The 20,000-nt window shown below is 46.8% G+C and overlaps 2 protein-coding genes across 14 annotated transcripts in view; both read right to left on the bottom strand.

Moving 5' to 3' along the window:
* The window catches only part of nrcamb (neuronal cell adhesion molecule b), a 92,924-nt gene extending 83,809 nt beyond the window's left edge, over positions 1 to 9,115 (bottom strand). For 6 of the 13 annotated variants that reach the window (XM_079604522.1, XM_079604514.1, XM_079604523.1 and 3 more), the window contains exon 1: positions 8,918 to 9,062. The gene's annotated coding sequence lies outside the window, so the exon portion shown is untranslated. Of the gene's footprint in view, positions 1 to 8,917 lie in introns of all 13 variants that reach the window. The other 7 variants (XM_079604511.1, XM_079604527.1, XM_079604524.1 and 4 more) reach the window with 3 other exon arrangements.
* Positions 9,116 to 13,664: 4,549 nt separating this feature from the next.
* The window catches only part of LOC306994223 (calcium-independent phospholipase A2-gamma), a 22,089-nt gene continuing 15,753 nt past the window's right edge, over positions 13,665 to 20,000 (bottom strand). The window contains exons 10-11 of the mRNA XM_079604699.1: positions 14,171 to 14,399; positions 13,665 to 14,080 (exon numbers count right to left, since the gene is read on the bottom strand). Of these exons, the coding sequence (XP_079460825.1) occupies positions 14,056 to 14,080; positions 14,171 to 14,399 (254 nt within the window). The 3' untranslated portion in view covers positions 13,665 to 14,055. The remainder of the gene's footprint in view (positions 14,081 to 14,170; positions 14,400 to 20,000) is intronic.

The raw sequence follows: 20,000 nt of genomic DNA, 5'->3' as shown, positions 1-20,000 counted from the left end.
GTGAGTGAGTGAGTGAGTGAGAGTGAGTGAGTGAGAGTGAGTGAGTGAGTGAGTGAGAGTGAGTGAGTGAGTGAGTGAGTGAGTGAGAGTGAGTGAGTGAGTGAGTGAGTGAGTGAGTGAGTGAGTGAGAGTGAGTGAGTGAGTGAGTGAGTGAGTGAGTGAGTGAGAGTGAGTGAGTGAGTGAGTGAGTGAGAGTGAGTGAGTGAGAGTGAGTGAGTGAGTGAGTGAGTGAGTGAGTGAGTGAGTGAGTGAGTGAGTGAGTGAGAGTGAGTGAGAGTGAGTGAGTGAGTGAGTGTGAGTGAGTGAGTGAGTGAGTGAGTGAGAGTGAGTGAGTGAGTGAGTGAGTGAGTGAGAGTGAGTGAGTGAGAGTGAGTGAGTGAGTGAGTGAGAGTGAGTGAGTGAGTGAGTGAGTGAGTGAGTGAGAGTGAGTGAGTGAGTGAGTGAGTGAGAGTGAGTGAGTGAGAGTGAGTGAGTGAGTGAGTGAGAGTGAGTGAGTGAGTGAGTGAGTGAGTGAGTGAGTGAGAGTGAGTGAGTGAGTGAGTGAGTGAGTGAGAGTGAGTGAGTGAGTGAGTGAGAGTGAGTGAGAGTGAGTGAGTGAGTGAGTGAGTGAGTGAGTGAGTGAGTGAGTGAGAGTGAGTGAGTGAGTGAGTGAGTGAGTGAGTGAGAGTGAGTGAGTGAGAGTGAGTGAGTGAGTGAGTGAGTGTGAGTGAGTGAGTGAGTGAGTGAGTGAGTGAGAGTGAGTGAGTGAGAGTGAGTGAGTGAGTGAGTGAGTGAGTGAGTGAGAGTGAGTGAGTGAGTGAGTGAGTGAGTGAGTGAGTGAGAGTGAGTGAGTGAGTGAGTGAGTGAGTGAGTGAGTGAGTGAGTGAGTGGCATGAGGGTTTAGGGCATTCCCGTACTCATTTTTGTAGCGGGACGAGTTTCTGAGGTGATGGACAGACGTCATCATCAGAACGGCATCAGAGCCCGTCTACGGAGAGCCTGTTCACTCCCTATTAAGTCCTATTGTACCGAATTTTGGTTGTAGTTCCACCAGAGTTCCACTGGGGGCGATCACCCCCGAGTGCAAAATGAATGGGAGTCTATGGGGCTAGACGGCTAAATGTGTCTCCTTCACCCGATTGCCGTTGAGAAATCTCAGATTTGATTGTAGGTTTGTCAAGTTCAACATGGGTTATAGGTCGAAAATTGAATGAAAGAGTACTTATGTCCTTTCGATTTCTTACAGGTTGAGTTGTTGTTGCCCATAACACGCTAGCATTCTGCTAATGAACGCTGATTGGTCAGTGAAGGACTGGTTACGACCAGAGATACCGCTTGATGGCATCATGGCATCCGAAGCGGGAACAGAATGTATTCTAGCAGAAACTCTTCTAGCCCGTGTGTTTACCTGTGTCAGCTGTGTTGTGTTTACCTGTGTCGGCTGTGCTGTGTGTTTACCTGTGTCAGCTGTGCTGTGTGTTTACCTGTGTCAGCTGTGCTGTGTGTTTACCTGTGTCAGCTGTGTTGTGTGTTTACCTGTGTCAGCTGTGTTGTGTGTTTACCTGTGTCAGCTGTGTTGTGTGTTTACCTGTGTCAGCTGTGCTGTGTGTTTACCTGTGTCAGCTGTGTTGTGTGTTTACCTGTGTCAGCTGTGTTGTGTGTTTACCTGTGTCGGCTGTGCTGTGTGTTTACCTGTGTCCGCTGTGTCGTGTGTTTACCTGTGTCCGCTGTGTCGTGTGTTTACCTGTGTCGGCTGTGCTGTGTGTTTACCTGTGTCAGCTGTGCTGTGTGTTTACCTGTGTCGGCTGTGTTGTGTGTTTACCTGTGTCAGCTGTGCTGTGTGTTTACCTGTGTCAGCTGTGTTGTGTGTTTACCTGTGTCAGCTGTGTTGTGTGTTTACCTGTGTCAGCTGTGCTGTGTGTTTACCTGTGTCAGCTGTGTTGTGTGTTTACCTGTGTCAGCTGTGCTGTGTGTTTACCTGTGTCAGCTGTGCTGTGTGTTTACCTGTGTCAGCTGTGCTGTGTGTTTACCTGTGTCAGCTGTGCTGTGTGTTTACCTGTGTCAGCTGTGTTGTGTGTTTACCTGTGTCAGCTGTGCTGTGTGTTTACCTGTGTCAGCTGTGTTGTGTGTTTACCTGTGTCAGCTGTGTTGTGTGTTTACCTGTGTCGGCTGTGCTGTGTGTTTACCTGTGTCCGCTGTGTCGTGTGTTTACCTGTGTCCGCTGTGTCGTGTGTTTACCTGTGTCGGCTGTGCTGTGTGTTTACCTGTGTCAGCTGTGCTGTGTGTTTACCTGTGTCAGCTGTGTCGTGTGTTTACCTGTGTCCGCTGTGTCGTGTGTTTACCTGTGTCGGCTGTGCTGTGTGTTTACCTGTGTCAGCTGTGCTGTGTGTTTACCTGTGTCGGCTGTGTTGTGTGTTTACCTGTGTCAGCTGTGTTGTGTGTTTACCTGTGTCAGCTGTGTTGTGTGTTTACCTGTGTCAGCTGTGCTGTGTGTTTACCTGTGTCGGCTGTGTTGTGTGTTTACCTGTGTCGGCTGTGCTGTGTGTTTACCTGTGTCAGCTGTGCTGTGTGTTTACCTGTGTCGGCTGTGTTGTGTGTTTACCTGTGTCAGCTGTGTTGTGTGTTTACCTGTGTCAGCTGTGTTGTGTGTTTACCTGTGTCAGCTGTGTTGTGTGTTTACCTGTGTCAGCTGTGTTGTGTGTTTACCTGTGTCAGCTGTGTTGTGTGTTTACCTGTGTCAGCTGTGTTGTGTGTTTACCTGTGTCAGCTGTGTTGTGTGTTTACCTGTGTCAGCTGTGCTGTGTGTTTACCTGTGTCGGCTGTGCTGTGTGTTTACCTGTGTCAGCTGTGCTGTGTGTTTACCTGTGTCAGCTGTGTTGTGTGTTTACCTGTGTCAGCTGTGTTGTGTGTTTACCTGTGTCAGCTGTGTTGTGTGTTTACATGTGTCAGCTGTGCTGTGTGTTTACCTGTGTCGGCTGTGTTGTGTGTTTACCTGTGTCAGCTGTGCTGTGTGTTTACCTGTGTCGGCTGTGTTGTGTGTTTACCTGTGTCAGCTGTGCTGTGTGTTTACCTGTGTCAGCTGTGTTGTGTGTTTACCTGTGTCAGCTGTGTTGTGTGTTTACCTGTGTCAGCTGTGTTGTGTGTTTACCTGTGTCAGCTGTGTTGTGTGTTTACCTGTGTCAGCTGTGCTGTGTGTTTACCTGTGTCCGCTGTGTTGTGTGTTTACCTGTGTCAGCTGTGCTGTGTGTTTACCTGTGTCGGCTGTGTTGTGTGTTTACCTGTGTCAGCTGTGCTGTGTGTTTACCTGTGTCAGCTGTGTTGTGTGTTTACCTGTGTCAGCTGTGTTGTGTGTTTACCTGTGTCAGCTGTGTTGTGTGTTTACCTGTGTCGGCTGTGTTGTGTGTTTACCTGTGTCAGCTGTGTTGTGTGTTTACCTGTGTCAGCTGTGTTGTGTGTTTACCTGTGTCGGCTGTGTTGTGTGTTTACCTGTGTCAGCTGTGTTGTGTGTTTACCTGTGTCAGCTGTGTTGTGTGTTTACCTGTGTCAGCTGTGTTGTGTGTTTACCTGTGTCAGCTGTGTTGTGTGTTTACCTGTGTCAGCTGTGTTGTGTGTTTACCTGTGTCCGCTGTGCTGGCGACGCCTCGAGAGAAAATAAAGTGCAGAGCTGAAAGCACCACAGTGACTGAAGGATTGCCGTAAAGCAGTATCTCTGGTCGTACGATGTGTATGACGTCATTGACATTTTGAAAGACTTTTTAAAGCAAATAAGTGACTCTAAAAAAATCTAACACCCAGCAATGTGCAATTTCTTTGCATCTCCTTTCGAATACAACATTCAAATTACTAGACAAAAAATTATATCTTGAGAAAAGTGGATTTTGAGGGGTATAGCTCCATAGACCTCCATTCATTCTGCACTCGTCCTGTGAGCGCCCTCATGTGGAATCAGAGTGGAACTGCAACCAGTCAGAAGCCGGAAGTGTAGCGAGAGTGAACCTTCTCCCCTTATTAGACATTCTCTGACGGCATCATCTCTACGCTGGTCATTTCTCCTAAATCATCTGTCACAGAGGTCACGCAGAGGTCACGCAGAGTGCAGTGGTGCATGATGGGAAGCCCTGAACAGAACATTCCAGAGCTCCGTTTCTGGCTGAACTTAAGGAGCCTCACACTCTCTTACCGAAGATAAAGACGAGAACAACGACCTCACACACACACACACACACACACACACACACACACACACACACACACACACACACCCCATTATCGCATGTCATTCGGCCGATAAGAACATTTGTCCGAATATATTAAATATTATATATATATTAATAATAATATATTATATATTAAACCCGATGATGAATACAGTATTATCTCCTTCAGATGCTCTGCTCAACATGATGCTTTTGAATTGCTTGAAATATGACTGGAATCACTTCAAAAAAGCAAAATGCAGTAATGCAACATGAGCATCACGAGTCTGTCATGTGGGCCACATAACATTATTATGAGAACATTATTATGAGAACATTATTATGAGAACATTATTATGAGAACATTATTATAATTGTGTGCTTGAGACGTGGCTTTTAATGCTGAGACTTCTGCTCTTGTAACCAGGCTCTAAAAATTATATAAAAATGTGGATTTAGATTTATCGGCCAATATATCGGTTATTGGCTTTCAAATATAAAGAATTATCGGTATGGGACAAATTTTTCATATCGGCGCATCGCTATGACCATTTATTGATTATTCATGATGTATGTGTGTGTGATATACACTATAATGCCAACACTGACCTGTAGACTATCCTCATTACATAAACAGGAAATACATCACCTGCTCTATCAGACACCGACCAATCAGGAGGACCGAAATGCTCTCATAGCAACTAAAACTCATTCTTAAATATTAATGTGCCTACCCGACTATAGAAGATGCCCAGACGAGATATTATAATGACATGCAAATCAGAACCAGACACTTTGAAGCAGAAATGATGTAAAACAGGAATAATGAAGTGAACATCATCAAGTATTAATCAGGATCATCTGGAGAATATGAACACACACACACACACACACACACGATCTTTAAATGATCTTATTTACAGTAGGGATCAGATGAGACGAGTTTGAGCTCTGGTGAATGCCGTCATTATTATATAATATCTGAGTATCTGTGTGTGTGTGTGTGTGTGTGTGTGTGTGTGTGTGTGTGTGTGTGTTTGCTCAGCTCTACACTGACAGCTCAGTTCCATATCATCTCAAATCTGTGCTGGTATTTTTAGCCTCTAACCGGAGAGGAAGAAGTCTACATGAAAGTGTTTCTGGATGAGGAAAGTAGAGCAGACGAAGATCAGCTCCTGACTCTCAGAGATGAGGATTATATTAATATGACACATGATTCCTCAGAGGAATGACGTCACGACTGTGTGTGTGTGTGTGTGTGTGTGTGTGTTATTGTCATCTTCATGCAGAATACCCAGCATGCCTCAGCAGCCCACGGTGGCATTCACGTCCCACGACACGCTTCTTTCCCATGAGCATCATACGCTGCCGTCCGTCTTACACACACACACACACACACACACACACACACACACACACACACACACACACACACACACACACACACACACACACGTGTCTGTGCCTCGTCTAATGCGGCCCATCTGCCAGTTATGGATCGCTGGGAATCTGAAATGAGCTCATAATGAAACACATCGACTCTGCCAACACTCCAGTCACACACTGTCCCAAACACACACTGTCCCAAACACACACTGTCCCAAACACACACTGTCCCAAACACACACTGTCCCAAACACACACTGTCCCAAACACACACTGTCCCAAACACACACTGTCCCAAACACACACTGTCCCAAACACACACTGTCCCAAACACACACTTTCCCAAACACACACTGTCCCAAACACACACTGTCCCAAACACACACTGTCCCAAACACACACTGTCCCAAACACACACTGTCCCAAACACACACTGTCCCAAACACACACTGTCCCAAACACACACTGTCCCAAACACACACTGTCCCAAACACACACTGTCCCAAACACACACTTTCCCAAACACACACTTTCGCAAACACACACTGTCCCAAACACACACTTTCCCAAACACACACTTTCCCAAACACACACTTTCCCAAACACACACTGTCCCAAACACACACTGTCCCAAACACACACTGTCCCAAACACACACTTTCCCAAACACACACTGTCCCAAACACACACTGTCCCAAACACACACTGTCCCAAACACACACTGTCCCAAACACACACTTTTCCCAAACACACACTGTCCCAAACACACACTGTCCCAAACACACACTTTCCCAAACACACACTTTCGCAAACACACACTGTCCCAAACACACACTGTCCCAAACACACACTGTCCCAAACACACACTGTCCCAAACACACACTGTCCCAAACACACACTGTCCCAAACACACACTTTACTAAACACACACTTTACTAAACACACACTGTCCCAAACACACACTGTCCCAAACACACACTGTCCCAAACACACACTTTCCCAAACACACACTGTCCCAAACACACACTGTCCCAAACACACACTGTCCCAAACACACACTTTCCCAAACACACACTGTCCCAAACACACACTGTCCCAAACACACACTTTCCCAAACACACACTGTCCCAAACACACACTGTCCCAAACACACACTTTCCCAAACACACACTTTACTAAACACACACTGTCCCAAACACACACTGTCCCAAACACACACTGTCCCAAACACACACTGTCCCAAACACACACTGTCCCAAACACACACTTTCCCAAACACACACTGTCCCAAACACACACTTTCCCAAACACACACTTTCCCAAACACACACTGTCCCAAACACACACTTTCCCAAACACACACTTTGCCAAACACACACTGTCCCAAACACACACTTTCCCAAACACACACTTTCCCAAACACACACTTTCCCAAACACACACTTTTCCAAACACACACTTTCCCAAACACACACTTTGCCAAACACACACTGTCCCAAACACACACTGTCCCAAACACACACTGTCCCAAACACACACTGTCCCAAACACACACTGTCCCAAACACACACTGTCCCAAACACACACTGTCCCAAACACACACTTTCCCAAACACACACTGTCCCAAACACACACTTTCCCAAACACACACTTTCCCAAACACACACTGTCCCAAACACACACTTTGCCAAACACACACTGTCCCAAACACACACTTTCCCAAACACACACTTTCCCAAACACACACTGTCCCAAACACACACTGTCCCAAACACACACTTTCCCAAACACACACTTTCCCAAACACTCACACACTGTCCCAAACACACACTTTCCCAAACACACACTTTGCCAAACAAACACTGTCCCAAACACACACTTTCCCAAACACACACTTTCCCAAACACACACTTTCCCAAACACACACTTTCCCAAACACACACTGTCCCACACACACACACACACACACACACACACACACACACACACACACTGTCCCAAACACTGTCCCACACACACACACACACACACACACACACACACACACACACACACACACACACACACACACACACACACACACACACTGTCCCAAACACTGTCCCACACACACACACACACACACTGTCCCACACACACACACACACACACACACACACACACACACTGTCCCACACACACACACACAGAGAGAGTCTCTCGCCGTGACGGTTGAGCTGCTATTGAAAAGCTCCGACGCTGCAGACAATGACCCGGCACACTCGTTAGCATTGTATTAATTGGGAGATGTGACCCAGTAATGGAATGCTGGGTGTGTGTGTGTGGGTGTGGGTGTGTGTGTGTGTGTGTGTGTGTGTGTGGGGGGGGGGGGGGGGGGGTGTGTGTGTGTGTGTGTGTGTGTGTGTGTGTGTGTGTGGGGGGGGGGGTTACATCCCAAAAGTTAGCTAAACATGACCCCATTTGGAAATGGCCTTGTTAAAAAGATTATATGCCTGTGTGTGTGTGTGTGAGTGTGTGTGTATTATACACACACATATCAAGTCACCTTTATAGCGCTTTTGAAAACACTTTTGAAAAAATACATTGTTTTAAAGCAGCTTTACAGGGATAGAGATAACAGAACAAAACATGAGGTAGCTTTTCCCTAAACCTTGCTTTACTGATCAGAATAAAAGAAAACTATTCATATGAAAAAGCTACTCATACAATTTGAGAGATTATATATTGATTATCTCATAAAATTTGATGAGTAGCTTTTTAATGAATAGTTTTCTTCTATTCTGATAAATTTGCTAAATTACTTGAGGGAACGTTTTAGTTTTAAGCTTATGAAACCCGCTCTAATCCTGGACCCGGGCCCTAATGTAACAATAACACCTTCGGCTTTCAAATTAATCTGGAAAATAAAGTCTGTCATTAAATGCAAATAATCGAATATAATCTGATTCAAACCGCGCGCGCTCCCGCGCCGCACCTGCTCGCGTCACCTGAACACAACATCACAACTACTACAACATCATCATCACACAACACAACACTAAACAACACAACATAATAGAGTATTACATACATTGTATTTAATTACAGACTTGTCTCTGTCTGACACTTAATACATGAACAAATGAGACCGAATAAGAGAGCAGTATCGCCTGAAACCGTCACATCTGCAGTACAAGAGAGGATATTACCTCATAAAATAACATATCTCACAGAATTTACCTCACAATCATGTGAAAAACGAGAATTGAGCGATTATAACCCGTTTATAGCGTTTGACAGCAGCGCGTTTCTCCACGCAAAACTCATGAATCACGCGATCAAACCGAAATATATGATAAGAAACATCAGCTACTGACCTAATAAACCCCGCTCGGTCCTGGTCCTGGTCTTAGTCCTGGTTCTGGTCCTGGATCTGGTCCGGTCTGCGGTACTGTGACTGTCTCTGTCCTGCGCTGCGACTGACTGGACTCTCCGCGCGCGCGCTCTTCTCCAGTAATGCCCGCGGATCTCGGTCGCGCGCAGAGCTCTCTCGTCTCGGGTACGCGCCGTGCTCCACCAGCCAGAGCTGACGAGCTTGTTTTGAGGTTTCTCACTGGATGCGCGGTGGGACGAAGCAAAACATGACTGGAGATTTCCCAGAATTCAATTTAAAATCACCCAGGCGTCCCGTTTGAGAACAGAGCCGTGAACACTCCATCAGATACAGATGAAGGTCTGCTGTTCACGCGTTCACTGAGCCGAGTCTCTTCTGCGACAGATGAACGAACCACACGACTGATGAAAAGAAGCAGAATATACAGTTGAGCGCACGAGTCTGCATAAACAAACAGAATTTACACACACATAAAGGTCCTTTATAGGCATCAGTGGCTCCATGAAGAATCTGTCCACTGCACAAAAGGCTCTGTATAGTGGAATACGGTTCTTTAGATTATTAAGATGTTTACATTCACATTATCATTTAGCAGATGCTTTTATGCAAAAGAGGAGAGCAATAGAAGCAATCAAACCAAGAGTAGAGCAACAATATGTAAGTGCGGTGACCAGTGCGGTTAGTCCAGCACAGCACAGCAAGGTGCGTTTTTATTAAATAGATGGAGTAGAATAGTAGATGTTCAACTGATCATCAATCACAACTCCAAGGTTTCTGGCTGTCCTGGATGGAGTTATGGATGATGAATCTACAGCTGAATGGAGACGTTGTGATGAAGTGTTGGGCTGGTAGAGAACACGAGCCGTTTTGTCTTCACAGGGTTTAGTTGAAGTAGGTAAGTAAGTAAGTAAAATTTATTTATAAAGCACTTTTCACAGATAAAATCACAAAGTGCTGTACAATAGAATAGATAAAACAAACAATATAGAATATACAATGTAAAATTAAAGTGACACTAGTGAAAACCCATCAACCAAAAGCCTTCATAAACAAACATGTTTTCAGATCCTTTTTAAAAGAGACAACAGAGTCTGCCAGACGCATGGACAAGGGCAGGGCGTTCCACAGTCTGGGAGCAACAGACTGAAAAGACAGATCCCCTCGGGTCTCAAAACGAGTCTTAGGGACTGTAAGCAGGTTCTGGCCAGAGGACCGGAGACTGCTGAAGGTGGTGGTCCTTCATCCAGCAGTAAATGTCTGTCAGCAGGTTGAGATGCAAGCAGCTCCCGTCGGATCATCCGGCTGGAATGAGAGGTAGAGTTGTGTGTTTTCAGTGTAGCAGCAGTGATGGGATAAACCATGTGACAGATCCCAGTGATGACATGTAGATGGAGAACAGAAGCGGTCCCAGCACTGAGCCCTGAGGCACTCCAGTAGCTAGATGTTGGTCTTAGACACCTCACCCCTCCAAGACACCCTGAAGGACCTGCTGAGAGGGAAGACCTGAATCACAAAAATAGTTCTTCTAAGAACTGATCACTGAAAAGTTCTTTGGGGAACCAAAATGGCTCTTTGGCATCGCTGTGAAATATGTAAGGGATCATGTAAAGCGAGGTGGTTGTTATAGCGAATACAACCCCGACAGGAAGCGGAGAATCAGCCGACAGCAGGTGTAGATGAAGATCATCACAACATTATCTCTTGGTCTAACGGCTCAACATCTGCTTTCTGTCGGCCATAGACTGATACAAATCCAGATAAAACTCAAGAAACCAGAGAGAGAGAAAACAGGCCAGCACGAGACATTAGAGCAAGATCCATTAAATCGTCCAGTTTTTCCATCAGCGTTTTTCTAGCATGATCTCCAACACGCTCTTGGGGTCCCAATCATTATAAACCGCAAGGGATCATGGGATGGCTGTCGATATCCGGAGTGTACTGTAATTGGCCGCTGCCTGCAGTCATTCTCCTCATCTGACAGAAATGCTACTGCAAATGTGATTTTCATGTGATTTCATTGAAGAACATCTTTTTTATTTTTTTACTGTTCTGAGTGTATGTGGAGTGGGTCACAGAACAGCCCATACACACACACACACACACACACACACACACACACACACACAAATAAATCTATCAGCTAATGGACGTTTGTGGTGCTGGAAGCTGATTGGTTAATCCAGTGACTAGATTTAGATTACAAGTTCATCAGATAATGTGGAACATTCTCCTCCACATCCTTCATCATCAGTCGCATTTCACATCAATACAGCAAATTACAATAATTCACAATATCGATCGAGTCTGTGAGCATGTGATATATGCGTCATATCCTGAGTGATTGATATTCTGACGACGATTTATCTTAATGTTTTATGAAGAACAATCAGTTTCACTGACCACCAGCAATCACATCAGTGTGTGTGTGTGTGTTTAAGTGTGTATGAGTGTGTGTGTTATCTGATTATCACTCTGAATGTTTTTGCATTGATGCAGAATTTTTGACATTCATTCTGCATTACATATAAACTACATTATATTTCCTGAAGAAAACTAAACTATATAAAAAACCTCTTTCAAGCTGTTGCTACATTTCTCATTTTCATATGGTACTAAAGTAAACAACCTTTTTTTTCAATTTATACAAATTAAGACAAAAAAAAAAACTAGGAAAAATGACAAAAACCCTTCTCACTCACGTTGACAGTCAATGAAGAGTGTGTTCAACAGGACCATCAGACTGACGTCCCTCACACACACACACACACACACACACACACACACACTGTCACACAGACACATACAAATAAACACATGAGAATGATGAAAGATCATGGTTTATTACACTGAGATATCAGGATCAACAGTAAATCACAGCCGCTTCATCAGTCTTCAATCCCTCATAAACACACATTCTGTGAGTTTCTGGAGCAACTCAACAACTGTGAGTCACAGCGAGTGTATATGAGCTTCAGACGCTCTTATCGTGAATGTGTGAGAAGAACGACAGTACAGTAAATCATAGAACTATTTGTGCTACGAACCAGTGCATCTATGACTATGATAATAACTTAACATAAAAAATTAAATAAATATCGGTTTGTAATATCAGGCAGCAGAACAGACTGGTTTTGTTCAGCTTAAATAACTGAATGAAAAAAAACAGAAGCCTCGACATATTCAAGAAACAAACGATACTGTGGATAAAACAGTGGAGAGAATCAGAACGACAGTGAATCAAAGTGAACAAACATCCAGAGATGAGATCAATAATGCTGCCGAAAGAGTGATAGAGGTCAGAGGTCATGACAGAGGTCAGAGGTCAGCTTTAAACTCTTCGAGAGCTTCTGATTGTCAGTCTGTAGTGTTTCACACACACGCAGAGATCGAGATCAGTCACGTGTGTGTGTGTATTGTATAGATATGAGCTGCCTGATATGAGCTTCAACTGAATCAACATTGAACGGAACTGAATCATCATTGAACGGAACTGAATCAACATTGAACTGAACTGAATCATCATTGAACTGAACTGAATCAACATTGAACTGAATCAACATTGAACGGAACTGAATCAACATTGAACTGAACTGAATCATCATTGAACTGAACTGAATCAACATTGAACTGAATCAACATTGAACGGAACTGAATAAACATTGAACGGAACTGAATCAATATTGAACTGAATCAACATTGAACGGAACTGAATCAATATTGAACTGAATCAACATTGAACTGAACTGAATCAACATTGAACGGAACTGAATCAATATTGCACTGAACTGAATCAACATTGAACTGAACTGATCTGAATGATGATATTGTCTTCTGTAGAGCTGCTTTACCGCTGGATTCGTCTCATGTTTGATGACGTTTTCATCATGGATTCTGTTACTCCAGTGTATCACTATGAAGCTGCTTTGAGACGATCTGTACTGTATAAAGCGCTGTAGAAATAAAGCTGACTTGACTTATTTTCTTATTTTCTACTGCACAATATCATTCTTTTTGGCATTTTGCATGTAAATTCTCAGTCTGAGTTTGAATGTGAAGTGTGTTTCAGTCAAATCATCAGATTCCCCTTCCCATCATCAGACTCTCCTTCCCATCATCAGATTCCCCTTCCCATCATCAGATTCCCTTTCCCATCATCAGATTCCCCTTCCCATCATCAGACTCTCCTTCCCATCATCAGATTCCCCTTCCCATCATCAGATTCCCCTTCCCATCATCAGACTCTCCTTCCCATCATCAGATTCCCCTTCCCATCATCAGATTCCCCTTCCCATCATCAGATTCCCCTTCCCATCATCAGACTCTCCTTCCCATCATCAGATTCCCCTTCCCATCATCAGACTCTCCTTCCCATCATCAGACTCTCCTTCCCATCATCAGATTCCCCTTCCCATCATCAGATTCCCCTTCCCATCATCAGATTCCCCTTCCCATCATCAGACTCTCCTTCCCATCATCAGATTCCCCTTCCCATCATCAGATTCCCCTTCCCATCATCAGATTCCCCTTCCCATCATCAGATTCCCCTTCCCATCATCAGATTCCCCTTCCCATCATCAGATTCCCCTTCCCATCATCAGATTCCCCTTCCCATCATCAGATTCCCCTTCCCATCATCAGATTCCCCTTCCCATCATCAGACTCTCCTTCCCATCATCAGACTCTCCTTCCCATCATCAGATTCCCCTTCCCATCATCAGACTCTCCTTCCCATCATCAGATTCCCCTTCCCATCATCAGATTCCCCTTCCCATCATCAGATTCCCCTTCCCATCATCAGACTCTCCTTCCCATCATCAGATTCCCCTTCCCATCATCAGATTCCCCTTCCCATCAGTTATATGTGTCTGGTGTGTGTGTCCTATAGCCCGTACAGGAGCGATGTGTGTGTGTGTCTGGTGTGTGTGTCCTATAGCCCGTACAGGAGCGCTGTGTGTGTGTGTCTGGTGTGTGTCTCTGGTGTGTGTGTGTGTGTGTCCTATAGCCCGTACAGGAGCGATGTGTGTGTGTGTCTGGTGTGTGTGTCCTATAGCCCGTACAGGAGCGCTGTGTGTGTGTGTCTGGTGTGTCTCTCTGGTGTGTGTGTGTGTGTGTGTGTGTGTCCTATAGCCCGTACAGGAGCGCGGTGTGTGTCTCTGGTGTGTGTGTGGGTGTGTCTCTGGTGTGTGTGTGTGTGTGTCTCTGGTGTGTGTCCTACAGCCCGTACAGGAGCGCTGTGAGCTTCAGTCGTTCCCTCAGGCTCTGCACGCGTGTCTTCTCTCGGGTCAGCTCGCTCACGGCTCGCCTCAGCTTCTCCTGGTTCCTCTCCAGATACTCCTGCGCCTCGCTCTGCATCTGAGACAGCTTCTCGTGCCGGCTCTCGTCCAGAGACACCTCCTCGCTCAGGAACGGGTTCAAGCGGAAGTACGTGTTCGGCGGGAGCAGAGCGTCCAGCATAGTGTGCACTTCTGAGAGAGAGAGAGAGAGAGAGAGAGAGAGAGAGAGAGAGAGAGAGAGAGAGAGAGAGAGAGAGAGAGAGAGAGATTCACTGCACTGTGCTTTATGCTGCTCTTTACATATTACATAATTTCATTAGAATCTGCTGGATCGTATATCAATAAAAAAAATGGATACAATAATTATCTGTCTCAATTAAGCGCATGCATTTTAAGAGTGATGCAAATTTTAAAAGAAAACTTTTATATAAATATAATATTTAAAAGTGTTTTCATCAAGTTTCTGCACGTCCTCTTATCAGATGAAAGAGATGGGGTTAGATGGAGTTGAGTGCATGAGTTATTAATGCGCATGTGTGATCAGATGCACTGGGAGGAAGGGAGTTAATCTGGGATTTATTAATAACCTGCGTGATCGTGTTTAATCTCGAGCGCTGCTGTATGAATGCTGCATTACTGAGAGAGTGTTTGTGAGCAGAGAGAGTTATGGGTTATGTGCACCAGAGTGACAGCTGTCAATCATCTGACATGTCATGTGACAACCTATAGAGGTTATGCATCGACGTCACTTTCCCACGGGAACACACTCCCTCAGCCAGACTGAGTGGCAGAAGAGTTAATAGGAGAAACTGAGAAAACACGAGTAAAACAAACGATTATCAGTTTAAACTAAAGGTTAGACTCGATATAGTGTTCCTTTTTTAGAATAGAATAGAAGAGAAAGTGTTAATATTACTGGATCAAGTGCTGCCGGAAGTAGAAGTGGTTCTGCATCTGTAACTGCATGAGAGGATAATATACGAGCTGCAAGTTTCCCACTGACATATTGCAAGCTTTATTTAACATTAACCAACATTACAATTGAAATACTCGGGAGTCAGATACGAAAATATACCTCAGATTTGTCATATCTACTTGTACAGCCAATCTCAAAGCTTATTCCCGTTTTAGATGCGTTTTGTGTTTTTTGCAGCATTAATCCTGAAAACCAAAGCTGCCACCGCCGCTCTGTGTTTCTGCCACCGCCGCTCTGTGCTTCTGCCGCCGCCGCTCTGTGTTTCTGCCGCCGCCGCTCTGTGTTTCTGCCGCCGCCGCTCGGTGTTTCTGCCGCCGCCGCTCGGTGTTTCTGCCGCCGCCGCTCTGTGCTTCTGCCGCCGCCGCTCTGTGTTTCTGCCGCCGCCGCTCTGTGTTTCTGCCGCCGCCGCTCGGTGTTTCTGCCGCCGCCGCTCGGTGTTTCTGCCGCCGCCGCTCTGTGCTTCTGCCGCCGCCGCTCTGTGTTTCTGCCGCCGCCGCTCTGTGTTTCTGCCGCCGCCGCTCGGTGTTTCTGCCGCCGCCGCTCGGTGTTTCTGCCGCCGCCGCTCTGTGCTTCTGCCGCCGCCGCTCTGTGTTTCTGCCGCCGCCGCTCTGTGTTTCTGCCGCCGCTGCTCTGTGTTTCTGCCGCCGCCGCTCTGTGTTTCTGCCGCCGCCGCTCCGTGTTTCTGCCGCCGCCGCTCCGTGTTTCTGCCGCCGCCGCTCCGTGTTTCTGCCGCCGCCGCTCCGTGTTTCTGCCGCCGCCGCTCCGTGTTTCTGCCGCCGCCGCTCCGTGTTTCTGCCGCCGCCGCTCCGTGTTTCTGCCGCCGCCGCTCTGTGTTTCTGCCGCCGCCGCTCTGTGTTTCTGCCGCCGCCGCTCTGTGTTTCTGCCGCCGCCGCTCTGTGTTTCTGCCGCCGCCGCTCGGTGTTTCTGCCGCCGCCGCTCGGTGTTTCTGCCGCCGCCGCTCGGTGTTTCTGCCGCCGCCGCTCGGTGTTTCTGCCGCCGCCGCTCGGTGTTTCTGCCGCCGCCGCTCTGTGTTTCTGCCGCCGCTCCGTGTTTCTGCCGCCGCCGCTCCGTGTTTCTGCCGCCGCCGCTCCGTGTTTCTGCCGCCGCCGCTCCGTGTTTCTGCCGCCGCCGCTCCGTGTTTCTGCCGCCGCCGCTCTGTGTTTCTGCCGCCGCCGCTCTGTGTTTCTGCCGCCGCCGCTCCGTGTTTCTGCCGCCGCCGCTCTGTGTTTCTGCCGCCGCTCCGTGTTTCTGCCGCCGCCGCTCCGTGTTTCTGCCGCCGCCGCTCTGTGTTTCTGCCGCCGCCGCTCTGTGTTTCTGCCGCCGCCGCTCTGTGTTTCTGCCGCCGCCGCTCCGTGTTTCTGCCGCCGCCGCTCCGTGTTTCTGCCGCCGCTCTGTGTTTCTGCCGCCGCCGCTCGGTGTTTCTGCCGCCGCTCTGTGTTTCTGCCGCTCGGTGTTTCTGCCGCCGCTCGGTGTTTCTGCCGCCGCTCGGCGTTTCTGCCGCCGCCGCTCGGTGTTTCTGCCGCCGCCGCTCGGTGTTTCTGCCACCGCTCGGTGTTTCTGCCACCGCTCTGTGTTTCTGCCGCCGCCGCTCGGTGTTTCTGCCACCGCTCTGTGTTTCTGCCGCCGCCGCTCGGTGTTTCTGCCGCCGCCGCTCGGAGTAACCCTCGGTGTGTGTGTAGTTATGGGTCAGATTAGTGAGTGAGTAACAGTGGAGTAACCCTCGGTGTGTGTGTAGTTATGGGTCAGATCAGTGAGTAACAGTGGAGTAACCCTCAGTGTGTGTGTTTGTAGTTATGGGTCAGATTAGTGAGTAACAGTGGAGTAACCCTCGGTGTTGGTGTGTAGTTATGGGTCAGATTAGTGAGTAACAGTGGAGTAACCATCGGTGTGTGTGTAGTTATGGGTCAGATTAGTGAGTAACAGTGGAGTAACCCTCGGTGTTGGTGTGTAGTTATGGGTCAGATTAGTGAGTAACAGTGGAGTAACCCTCGGTGTGTGTGTGTAGTTATGGGTCAGATTAGTGAGTAACAGTGGAGTAACCCTCGGTGTGTGTTTGTAGTTATGGGTCAGATTAGTGAGTAACAGTGGAGTAACCCTCGGAGTTGGTGTGTAGTTATGGGTCAGATTAGTGAGTAACAGTGGAGTAACCCTCGGTGTTGGTGTGTAGTTATGGGTCAGATTAGTGAGTAACAGTGGAGTAACCCTCGGTGTGTGTGTAGTTATGGGTCAGATTAGTGAGTAACAGTGGAGTAACCCTCGGTGTGTGTGTAGTTATGGGTCAGATTAGTGAGTAACAGTGGAGTAACCCTCGGTGTGTGTGTAGTTATGGGTCAGATCAGTGAGTGAGTAACAGTGGAGTAACCCTCGGTGTGTGTGTAGTTATGGGTCAGATCAGTGAGTAAAAGTGGAGTAACCCTCGGTGTGTGTGTAGTTATGGGTCAGATCAGTGAGTGAGTAACAGTGGAGTAACCCTCGGTGTGTGTGTGTAGTTATGGGTCAGATCAGTGAGTAACAGTGGAGTAACCCTCGGTGTGTGTGTAGTTATGGGTCAGATTAGTGAGTAACAGTGGAGTAACCCTCGGTGTGTGTGTAGTTATGGGTCAGATTAGTGAGTGAGTAACAGTGGAGTAACCCTCTGTGTGTGTGTGTGTGTGTGTGTGTGTGTAGTTATGGGTCAGATCAGTGAGTAACAGTGGAGTAACCCTCGGTGTGTGTGTGTAGTTATGGGTCAGATTAGTGAGTAACAGTGGAGTAACCCTCTGTGTGTGTGTGTGTGTGTGTGTGTGTGTGTGTAGTTATGGGTCAGATCAGTGAGTAACAGTGGAGTAACCCTCGGTGTGTGTGTGTAGTTATGGGTCAGATTAGTGAGTAACAGTGGAGTAACCCTCGGTGTGTGTGTAGTTATGGGTCAGATTAGTGAGTGAGTAACAGTGGAGTAACCCTCGGTGTGTGTGTAGTTATGGGTCAGATTAGTGAGTGAGTAACAGTGGAGTAACCCTCGGTGTGTGTGTGTGTAGTTATGGGTCAGATCAGTGAGTAACAGTGGAGTAACCCTCGGTGTGTGTGTAGTTATGGGTCAGATCAGTGAGTAACAGTGGAGTAACCCTCTGTGTGTTTAGTTATGGGTCAGATTAGTGAGGAACAGTGGAGTAACCCTCGGTGTGTGTGTAGTTATGGGTGAGATTAGTGAGTAACAGTGGAGTAACCCTCTGTGTGTTTAGTTATGGGTCAGATTAGTGAGGAACAGTGGAGTAACCCTCAGTGTGTGTGTAGTTATGGGTGAGATTAGTGAGTAACAGTGGAGTAACCCTCTGTGTGTTTAGTTATGGGTCAGATTAGTGAGGAACAGTGGAGTAACCCTCGGTGTGTGTGTAGTTATGGGTGAGATTAGTGAGTAACAGTGGAGTAACCCTCGGTGTGTGTGTGTAGTTATGGGTCAGATCAGTGAGTAACAGTGGAGTAACCCTCGGTGTGTGTGTGTAGTAATGGGTCAGATTAGTGAGTAACAGTGGAGTAACCCTCGGTGTGTGTAGTTATGGGTCAGATTAGTGTGTAACAGTGGAGTAACCCTCGGTGTGTGTAGTTATGGGTCAGATTAGTGTGTAACAGTGGAGTAACCCTCGGTGTGTGTAGTTATGGGTCAGATTAGTGAGTAACAGTGGAGTAACCCTCGTGTGTGTGTAGTTATGGGTCAGATTAGTGAGTAACAGTGGAGTAACCCTCGTGTGTGTGTAGTTATGGGTCAGATCAGTGAGTAACAGTGGAGTAACCCTCTGTGTGTTTAGTTATGGGTCAGATTAGTGAGGAACAGTGGAGTAACCCTCGGTGTGTGTGTAGTTATGGGTGAGATTAGTGAGTAACAGTGGAGTAACCCTCTGTGTGTTTAGTTATGGGTCAGATTAGTGAGGAACAGTGGAGTAACCCTCGGTGTGTGTGTAGTTATGGGTGAGATTAGTGAGTAACAGTGGAGTAACCCTCTGTGTGTTTAGTTATGGGTCAGATTAGTGAGGAACAGTGGAGTAACCCTCGGTGTGTGTGTAGTTATGGGTGAGATTAGTGAGTAACAGTGGAGTAACCCTCGGTGTGTGTGTGTAGTTATGGGTCAGATCAGTGAGTAACAGTGGAGTAACCCTCGGTGTGTGTGTGTAGTAATGGGTCAGATTAGTGAGTAACAGTGGAGTAACCCTCGGTGTGTGTAGTTATGGGTCAGATTAGTGTGTAACAGTGGAGTAACCCTCGGTGTGTGTAGTTATGGGTCAGATTAGTGTGTAACAGTGGAGTAACCCTCGGTGTGTGTAGTTATGGGTCAGATTAGTGAGTAACAGTGGAGTAACCCTCGTGTGTGTGTAGTTATGGGTCAGATTAGTGAGTAACAGTGGAGTAACCCTCGTGTGTGTGTAGTTATGGGTCAGATTAGTGAGTAACAGTGGAGTAACCCTCGGTGTGTTTAGTTATGGGTCAGATTAGTGAGTAACAGTGGAGTAACCCTCGGTGTGTGTGTAGTTATGGGTCAGATTAGTGAGTAACAGTGGAGTAACCCTCTGTGTGTTTAGTTATGGGTCAGATTAGTGAGTAACAGTGGAGTAACCCTCGGTGTGTGTGTGTGTAGTTATGGGTGAGATTAGTGAGTAACAGTGGAGTAACCCTCTGTGTGTTTAGTAATGGGTCAGATTAGTGAGTAACAGTGGAGTAACCCTCGGTGTGTGTAGTTATGGGTCAGATTAGTGTGTAACAGTGGAGTAACCCTCGGTGTGTGTAGTTATGGGTCAGATTAGTGTGTAACAGTGGAGTAACCCTCGGTGTGTGTAGTTATGGGT

This window comes from Phoxinus phoxinus (assembly GCF_949152265.1).
Source record: "Phoxinus phoxinus genome assembly, chromosome: 25".
Classification (NCBI taxonomy): domain Eukaryota; kingdom Metazoa; phylum Chordata; class Actinopteri; order Cypriniformes; family Leuciscidae; genus Phoxinus; species Phoxinus phoxinus.
Note: the sequence above shows the minus strand (reverse complement) of the source record. Positions and strands in the feature narration are given on the sequence as shown.